Source organism: Lichenostomus cassidix, chromosome 26 (assembly GCF_008360975.1).
Source record: "Lichenostomus cassidix isolate B80296 chromosome 26, HeHo_3.0, whole genome shotgun sequence".
Taxonomy (NCBI): domain Eukaryota; kingdom Metazoa; phylum Chordata; class Aves; order Passeriformes; family Meliphagidae; genus Lichenostomus; species Lichenostomus cassidix.
This window is the reverse complement of record NC_139506.1, coordinates 3,139,251-3,148,446: the sequence shown is the minus strand read 5'-3', so window position 1 is coordinate 3,148,446 and position 9,196 is coordinate 3,139,251. Positions and strand designations below refer to the sequence as shown.

Genomic DNA, 9,196 nt, shown 5'->3' with positions numbered 1-9,196 from the left:
TGACCCAGCACTCCCCTGATCCTGCAAGAACCCCAGCACAGCAGGTTGATGTCACCTCCTGCCCTCCCCGAGGGTGACACGAGATCTGGGGCACCCCTGGCCCATCCTCCCAGTGCCCCACACCACCTGCGTTGGATGCACACAGCAAATCACAATACACGTTTTTCTTTTTTCTTTTTTTCCCCCTCATTTTTTGTTTTTCCATCCCCTTTTTCCAAAGGCTAAGGCAGTTTTCCTCCTTCCCCTGCTCCTCTCCACCCTCCACCCCTCCAGCCAGGATGTGAGCAGGGCTGGCCAGAGGAAGAGAAGGGAAAGGCAGTAGCTGGCACTGGCAGCATTTTTAAGGGAAAAAAAAAATTCAAAACACGGAGAATCAGATGTTTTTCCTTTTAAGCTTCCACAGAACATCCCTGGGAGGCTGGGCCACCCCTCAACATTTGAACCTAAACCAAAACTCGTCGCCAGCCAAAACCAAAAAGCAAATAAACAAATAAAAAACCTATAATATAAAAGATCAACATTATCAGGTAACTCTGACTCTGGTGCAACGAGCAGGTGAAGCAATTCCCAGCTCTCTGCCCCAGCCCAGCCTCGGCAGATCACACTCTGGATTTATTGTCCAGAGGGAAATGGCAAAGCTGCCATCTCCATTTCCCCAAACTCCGGAATCAGGCAGTCCGAGTAAAATCTGAATCAAGGGAAGAGCTCTGTGACAGAACCTGGGGTGTTAGGAGGACTCTGGTGGCACAAGGATGGGGGAACAGTTTGAGGGAACCCCACTGTGCACAGCATCACACCCACATTTACAACAGTTCTCTTCACAAAACTCCTGTTTTCAGCCCCAGATCCCCACAAAGGATGAGCATGTCCTGGAGTGAAAAGCAAGGGGGTGCACCTGTCCCAGGGGGTGCCCATGGTCCCCTGGGCCACAGCATCCTCGGTTGGTGCCAGGCTGCTCCCACACGGACTGGGACAGGTCAGCACGGGTGCCACCATGAGCAGCAGTGGATGTCCCTGTCACAGTGGGTGTCATTGTCCCAGCTCTTGCCCAGGCTTTGTCCTCCTTGAACAATGGCTGGGGTGAAGCCACCTGCAGCCAGAAGCCAGGAGGGAGGAGAGGACGGAGGACAAGCCCAGCCGCCATGGCCACCCTCCCCATGGGGGGCAGGGGCTCTGTACGGTCCTTGCCCCACACCAGGGCCTGCTGGAGGTGACAGGGTCCCTGTGTCCCTTGCCAGCAGGTCCTGGCAGGGGAAGCCTCACACCAGCCAAAGTCCTTGGTGCTGGCCAGACAGTCTGTGGCTGGGGCAGAGGGAGGCGATGAAAGTCCCCTGTCCCTCCCGGGGCTCAGCCTGTCCTGCCGCCGCTCAGACCGGGTGGACGAACTGGTAGACGAGGCGCTGGGAGATGTCGGGTTTGCGGATGATTCCTTTCTTGTAGTACTGCCGGATGGAGCGGCTCAGCTTGTCGTAGTTCATGGCCGGGCGGTTCTTGCGGATGCCCCACAGCCGAGCCACCTGCGCCGAGTCCTCGATCTTGAAGATGCCTGGCAGGGGAGCAGGGCGGGGTTAGTGCTTGTCCTGGCCTCCGCCAGCCCCGCAGCGCCCACCCCAGAGCCTCCGGAGCGCCCCCCGCCCACCTTTGTCCTTGTTGAGCCAGCGGATGAAGCGGCCGTAGTTGTGGGGCTTCAGCAGCAGCTCCTTGAGGAATTGCCACAGGTGGATAGGTTGGCCGGCGCAGGACGAGTCCACCTCGCTGTCAGCCCAGCTGGAGTCACCTCCTGCCGTGGGAGGGGATGGTGAGAGGAGGGAGGGGACAGACCTCGCTGCTGGGCACTGTCCTGGGGACCTGCGAGTCCTCAGCACCGAACCAGGGCTTGAGTCCAGGCACTGGGGCTGGAAGCTTTGCTTTCTCCTCCTTCTCTCGGAGCAGGGAGAACAGCTCAGTGCCGCCTTTGCGCAGCCCGCAGGGGTGCAGGGGGAGTGGGATGGGGCCAGTGAGGGGATCGTGGCCATTTCCCCTTCACTGCGCCCTGCAGAGAGCCCTGGGGCAGAGGGAGTGTAATCACACAGATCCCACAGCGGCTCCAGTGCACTGGATAATTGCAATTAAGCAGGGAGGGACCCCTCAAGCACCTCGGAGGTACCCGAGGCTCAGCTCCACCGGCCCACACAGAACTCACCGCAGTATCTCACATCTCCAGGGGCAGCCTTCTCCTTCATCCAGGCGGCTGGAAAGGAGGAGCGGGGGATCAGGGGGGCATCTCCTGCTGCACGGCATCGCCCACCCTCCCCAGCTCCCTCACACTCCCTGGCACCCACCAGACTTCCAGATGTCCAGGTGGGCGTGCAGGATGTCGCCGCAGGCGGGCGAGCGCTGGCAGAACTGCTCCTCGGACATGGCGCACAGGTCCTTTCCCGACAGCTCCTGGAAGGATTTCCCGATCTGCGGCAGCCGGTACTGGTGCTCCGTCCACAGGATCCACTTCTGCACGTTGCCGGGGCTCCAGTCCGTGGGGTCTGGAGGTGGAGGGGGGTGAGTGTGGCCAGCCAGGAGCAGCCGTGCTCCCCCAGACCCTCACAGCCCCCCAGGAACCATCCCTTCCTTCTTCAGGGAGCTCCCCCAGACCCTCACACAGGGCTGCAGCCCCCAAACGCAGCGTGGCTTTGGCTCCCAGGCCAGCACACCCTCCCCGGCCGCGCCCTGGGTCACCCACCCACCTGCGGCGATGTTGAGGAGCTTGCAGGCTGTCTCGATGTCCTTCAGCACCTCGCCCACCACCATGCTCTGCACCTGCTCCAGCGAGTGCTCCTCCAGGTGCAGGCTGCCCTGCAGGTCCCCCTCGGGCCCCAGCCCCATTCCCTGGCTGTCGATGATGGGACATTGCTCCGGCTCCTTCCGCGCCTCCTCCCGCCCGCCCTGGGCGCTGCTGTGCGACGATTCCCCGGCGCCCTTGGTGGCCCAGGCCGTGTCCTCCGGGTAGAGCATGTCGAAGTAGTGCAGGCAGAAGGCGGGCAGGGGCTGCTCGGGGGTGCTGGGGGGGCTGGGGCTCTCCGGACAGCCCCAGCCGCGAGGGTCGGGGTCCCGCGGGGGTGGCAGCAAGGTGGGGTCCGGCCAGGCGAGGCGGCCGGGGGGCAGAGTGGTCAGCCCGGGGCTGGCACTGCCCATCCCTCTGCTCAGCGCCGGCTGCAAACCTGCCCGGAGGGGAGAGAGGAGGAGAGCTCAGCCCGCACTGCTCCTGCCTTCCCGCCCAGCAGCCAGGCACAAAGGGAGGAACTAAGCCTGTTAGAGGGGAAAAAACCTCCGAAGAGCCCCACGGTGCCCCGAGAGCCTCGGGATGAGTGCGGGGTCAGCCACGGCTGGGGGGCTGTCCTGATTTGGGAGGACCAAAGCAGCAGCCAGCAGAGAGAAGGAGCTCAGATGAGCAGGATCTGAGCCCTGTTTAGGGTCTGGGTGTTTAGGGTGTCCCCATGGGTTGCACCCCAGGCTGGCAGCAGCTCAGTCCAGGTGGAGCTGAGTCCCTGGTGGGAGGCAGTGGGGGACACTGGGCTGGACTGTCCAGGACAGGGTGACAAGGGATGCTTGAGCCACATGGACACATTTCTTATGGAAAACATCCTCTGCTGCTTCCACCTGAGGTGTCCCTGCACAGCAGCCCCCAGAGCCACATCTCCCAGGAGGGATCAAGCCCAGCACTGCAGCACCCAACCCTTGGTTGCTGCTGCCAAGCCTCAGATGAGAACTCTCCTTGCAGGACAGGAAAATTGCAATTATCTTCACTCTCCTGCAAGAAAAATTACCCAAAATCAGCCTGTTCCCATGTGTCTCTGTATGCAGAGGCCATGGAGAAGAGGATGAACCTGCTGAATTTACATGGCAACACCAGGGAATGGCTCCATCCGTGGAGAAAACTCCCCAAAAACCATTCTGAGACTTCGGGAAGGGGAAGCTCCTGCCAGGGGAAATCTGCTAATGGGCACAGCCAGGGCACTGCCCAGCTCCTTCAGCACTGCATTCCACGAGAAGAAAAAGAAGAGCCATCCCAAACTGGTGGTTTAGAAGCAGAAAAAGGAGCTTTAGCAATGGAGCAAGCACTGGAAAGGGAACCTGTAAAGCTTGAACCCCCTCAGGACACCAGGCAGCGCTGAAGGGGAATGGGGGCAGTGGCCAGGAAAAGGGAGTGCCCTGTTGCTCCAAACCCTAGCTGAGGGGAAAAAGGTTTAAAAGACATGAGAGGGAAAGATCCCACAAGATTCCTGCTGGCAGAGCACAGCCCCCAGGAGCAGGGGTGGTCAGTGAAAGAGGGACAGTGGGGACCCAGCCCTGTGTCCTGTGCTCGGGGGGAGTTAATGCAGCTCCTGAGGATTCAGTGCTCCCAGGAATATGGGTTTGGAAGTTCTGCATTGGCTGCACCAGGGGGAAGCTCTGCCCATTGCTTCACCCTTGGAAAAGCCCAAAGAGCTCAGAAAAACCCACGGAGGAACCACTGACTCCTAAATAGCACTCATGGCAGCCTCAGCCTGTGGGGACCTGGGGAGGGATTGTGGATCAGCAGTTGGAGCCCAAGTCCCTGAGTGGTTTGGTGGCACTGCAGTGAGGAGAAGGAGGGAAAAGAGGGTCCCCAAACCACTGAGCTGCCCCCACCAGCCAAACAGTTTCCCTGAGAGATGGTGCCTGCTTCCAAACCTCTCCTTGATTTGCTCGGGATTAAAAGAAGAGCTTTAGGAGATCAGCCCTAAATCCAGCCTCACGCTGCTCCCAGCACAAAAGGGAAGTGGTAACAGCTTGTGCATCTCCCAGAGCTGCTCGGTGCTAGCCATGGGGATGTCTGGCAGGGGATGGGGGACTCGTCCCCAACGCCTCTGTGATGCTCTGAGTTCATGGTGAATCCTCACACACGGAGGAGCAGGGCTGTGGAATCATCCCTGGGAAGGGCACAGGATGGACAGCCCCAGCCCCATCTTCACCCTCATCCTGTTCCCCCATCTGGGACCAGAGGGACCCAATCCCTCGGGAAGTGTCCCCAAAAGGCTGAGCTGTGCCCCGCCAAGGGCGCTGTACTCTCAGGGCGGGGGCCGCTGTTTGACTTTCTCCCGCTCCGGCACGCCGGCGGCCAGGCTGGGTGGGACTGTTTGCACTGAGAAGCCACTTTAGGTGGCCTTTTCCCTCTCTTTCCCTATCCCTTTTTGCACTTCCCTGGACAAGGAGAGCTAGAGGGGCAGCCCCAGGTATGCTGGGCCATATGGCACCCAGAAACCTTCCCGTTCCCTGCCCGAGCTGAGCGAGGCTGAGCTGGGCATTGCATCAGCCTTGGCAGAGGCTCCCTGGCTGCTGCTCCGTGGGGAGCTGTGGCTCCGCGGGGCTGGGCTGGGGTGGTGGGACTGGGATGGGGTGATGGGACAGGAATGGGGTGGTGGGACTGGGATGGGGCTCCTGCACTTCCCAGGACATGGCTGTGGGTGGCCTGGTCGTGGCTCAGCCCCGCAGGGACCCAGCCCCAAGCAGACCCTGCAGCCGAGGGGGATGAGGATGGGGCTAAGGATCCCCGTGCCACCCCGAGCTCTCCTGGCTCAGGGTGTGACACAAGCACCGGAACGCTGGGATCAGCACTTGGGAGTGAGAAAAAAAAAAAAGAAAAATAAAAAAAAAAAGAAATTCACCCACCCCCCGCCCTCGAACAATGGGTCCGTTAATTAAAATCAAATCCGCGGTGGAACAGGTTGTGCCGGAGCGCGGCTCGCGAAGCCCCGTGGGACTGGGGAGGTTTGCCCGCTGCGGGAGGAGCTGCTGCCCGCCTTGCCCGGGATGTCTCCCAAGCCCCCGGGCACTTCCGAAAGCCCTTCCCAGGCAGCCGGGGTGGGGGACCAGGCGCCAGGGTCACCTCCAGGCTGAGGCTGGGGACAGGGACAGGGATGTGCTGTGCTGTCCCAGGAGGAACTGGGGATGTGCGGAACTCGGAGCTGTCACAGACCGCCCGGAGCAGCCTGGATGAGGCAGAAGAGCCCTGGGGTCCCTGCATGAGCCGGGGCTGCAGCACACACCCAGGTGGGTGCTCAGAGGCTGCTGACAGTTTGGGATCCTGCCAGCATGTCCCATCCACCCTGCAAAGCCCACAGTGACAGCTGTGCCACGTCCTGCTGCCAAACCCTGTGCCACGCACTCTTCTTATCTCTGGGTGGAGGGAGGAGAATTGGCCAGAACCTCCCCACAGCCAGGGCAGGGACTGGGGACAGCGCTGGGGGGCTGGGGAGGTGACAGAGCAGGGGCTGGGGAGGTGACAGAGCAGGGGGCTGGTTCTGGTACCTGTATGGTAACAGGGCTGGGGACAGGGCTCACTTCGATGTACCCCCAGAGGGGATGCAGCTAGTCCCGGGGGCTCTGGACCCTCAGCTTCCCACCAGCCTCCTCCAACACCAGCGAGGTCCCCTGGCTCCTCCTGCCATTACCTGCATGGCTGCTGGCACGGGGACCAGGTGTCCCCACGGGTCCCCACGCCCTGGGTCAGGCTGCCCTCTCCATCAGCGCAGGGAGGCAAACAGCAGTGACAGGGGACAGGCACAAGGCGCCGGTGACCTGAGCACAGCCCGGCGCTCGGTGTCCCCCAGGTGAGCAGCAGAGCTTGGTGTTCCCCATGTGGGGCCAGGGAGCCCCTATTTATAGCAGCACCTTCCCCCCCGTGCTCCTGGCCCCAGAGAACACCAGTATTGTGGGGATTTGGCACCCTCGAGGCGTTTGTGTTTCACTAACGGAGCAGAACCACGAAAACCAAACCTGCGGCCAAAGTGACTTTAGGGCTGACAAAAAGCCACCCCAGTGGGAAAGCAGCTGGGACACTGCAGGCCTGGGAAAGGGGTTCAGCTTCTCAGAGACACCCCGGAGCTGGTGACTCCTCAACAGCTACCCAGGACACTCCACAAAGGGTCCCAGCTGCTGGTTTGTCACACAGTGCCCCAGAGCTCATTGTCCCCTCCCTGTCCCCTGCCTGGGACCCTGGGTGTCCCAGCTGTTCCCAGGTGGGCTCAGGAGGAGCAAGCCCAGGAGTCCTGGCTCCATCCCACCCTCCTTGCTTGAGCAGGAGGGGCTTGCAAAGACACAAAAATAGCAAACCCCATTTCATTTTGGGTGACACCAACCAGAGAAATGCCGGGAACCTCACCCTGAGGCACAACCTGTCCCTGTTTAGCCCTAATGACACCTGAAGGTGCAAGGAGCTGTGGGACGGAGTGCTGACATGGGACAACACCGTGTCCACCCCAAATTAGTGGCTGAAGCAGGACTCCCTGGAGGGAGGGAAACAGGGCTGGATGGGTGCTGATGGAGCACAGGGGGTCGCGGCAGCCTTACCTCGAGGGTGTGCGGGCTCAGAATCCACATGGGTGCCAGCGCAGGCTGGGAAGAGCCGTCCCTGTGGCACTCGGCGTGGTGGCTGCGGGTGACATGGCCCCAGGGGAGGTGTCCCAGCTCCGGAGGGGAGCGCAGCCGGTAGCACCGCGCTGGCTCAGCGCTGGCTTTGCAGCGGCAGCGCGGCTGGGCTGAGCCACATCAGCCCTCGGTGGGCACCAGCGGGATGGGACAGGGACGGGAACAGGGCACCCCGAGGGGCTCCGAGGGCAGCAGAGGGACGAAGCCAGAGGTGGCAGTGCAAGGGGGACGCCGGCAGTGAGTGTCAGGGCTCAGCCAGAGCCTCCTTTGCCCATTATATCCAATTCCTTCCTTATTTACCTGAACAAACAAGCAGCGCTTACCTCAGCCGAGGTGTTTGAACAGCCCGGGCCGGGTTAACCCTTGGCAGGTGCGCCCAGGGCGGGCTGAGAGCAGAACGGGCCTTGGGAGGGGAGTGGGGCAAATCCAGGCACCGTTAACCCCTTCCCACCCTCGCATGGGGTGAGACAGGGACAGGGACAGGGACAGGGACAGGGACAGGGACAGACATGGGGCTCCTTCTGGAGTCAGACCTGCAGCACAGAGACCTGTCAGATGTGTGAGAGTCCATGGCATCACTCCCAGAGCAGGCTGGGCCATTCCAGGGCCAGGAGCATCCCTGAGGGATCCCCTGGGAACATCCCTGACCCTAACCCCAGAACCACCCCCTGCCCAAGCAGCCAGGAGGGGTTTGTGATGGAGCCTGTGAGTGAGGTGCACAGAGCTGTAGGGGGTGAAGGGAGCCCCTGCCAGCACCCAAACTCTCTGCACCCCAGGGACATGGCACTGTCCCCTGCTCAGGGGGACAGACTGCAGGATGGGGCACGGGGACACGGCCAGGACATGCTGCACTCCAGGCCCAGGTTGTCTCCACCGGCACGAGCAGGAAAAAGCAGATCTGAGCGAGACAGACACCGAGCTGGTATTTATTGTCTTTTTTTTAGCACATGAAGCAGGCAGAGCAGTTCAGGCAGTTCTCCTGTGCACGTAGAGCTGCCAAAACCAAACTCCCCCATGCCCTAAAAACCCACGTCAGACCAAAACCCGCCACAAACACCCACAGGCTGTCCCCACGTCACCAGGCAGGCGAGTGGCCCGTCCCCAGCCCATGGAGCAGGGACAGAGCTGGCATCCCTCACTGCCCTGAGCCGGGGCAGGCACAGGTGATAAGCCATCCTGGAAAAGTTTGCAGTGAGGAAATGAAAACCCTGGAGGAAGGAGACCCATCTGGGAAAGGGCTTCGCTGCTATCGGCAGCGCCAGGAGTTTCTGCCTCCCTTTGAAACGCCTCAATGTTATCTTATCGTGGGGAAAGCTCCCCCTGGATCAGGGCTGCCGTGTTCCAGGGGAGTTCTTTTCCCCTGTTTTGGTAAACACGGCTGGGCCTGGAACACGTGGCAGTGGGTGTGGGGGGACCCCGGGACAAGCAGCTGTGTTGGGAAGCTGCCAGCGCCTGCCTGGGCTTTGCCAGGGGTTGGGCATGTGGGATGGGGATGTGGCACAGCCAGGAGGGGGGTCCAGGCCATCCAATGCCCTCCCAGTGCTCCTGGCAGCCACAGCAGAGCTCCCCAGCCCACTGAGAGCATCCACTGCTTTGGACAAGGCCCCACAGGGACCCAAAGCTGTTCCTGTGTCACACCTCAGCATGCCTTGAGGGCACCCAGAGCAGGAGCAACCCTGCACAGCCCTGGGGCCACAGCACTCCCAGCATGGATCCTTTCCCCACAGCAGGGAAGCACAGGTGTCTCAGCCCTGGAAATTGAGGATGCAGAGTG

At 61.3% G+C, this 9,196-nt stretch overlaps 1 protein-coding gene across 1 annotated transcript; it reads right to left on the bottom strand.

Moving 5' to 3' along the window:
- Nucleotides 1–373: 373 nt before the first annotated feature.
- Nucleotides 374–7,690, bottom strand: SPDEF (SAM pointed domain containing ETS transcription factor). Its single transcript, XM_085082812.1, has 6 exons — nucleotides 7,345–7,690; nucleotides 2,721–3,194; nucleotides 2,322–2,519; nucleotides 2,183–2,230; nucleotides 1,640–1,780; nucleotides 374–1,546 (listed from the first exon to the last, which is right to left on the bottom strand). Exons 2-6 carry the CDS (start codon nucleotides 3,166–3,168, stop codon nucleotides 1,368–1,370), a joined length of 1,014 nt encoding a protein of 337 aa, XP_084938938.1. The 5' UTR covers nucleotides 3,169–3,194; nucleotides 7,345–7,690; the 3' UTR covers nucleotides 374–1,367.
- Between the last annotated feature and the right edge of the window lie 1,506 nt (nucleotides 7,691–9,196).

Excerpts from the sequence above, each read along its gene's own strand:
- SPDEF (XM_085082812.1), bottom strand. The coding sequence starts at position 3,168 with ATGGGCAGTGCCAGCCCCGGGCTGACCACTCTGCCCCCCGGCCGCCTC. Across the intron at positions 2,231-2,321 it reads CCTGGACATCTGGAAGTCTG|CCGCCTGGATGAAGGAGAAG; the intron begins GTGGGTGCCAGG and ends CCTCCTTTCCAG. Across the intron at positions 1,781-2,182 it reads TGGAGATGTGAGATACTGCG|GAGGTGACTCCAGCTGGGCT; the intron begins GTGAGTTCTGTG and ends CTCCCACGGCAG.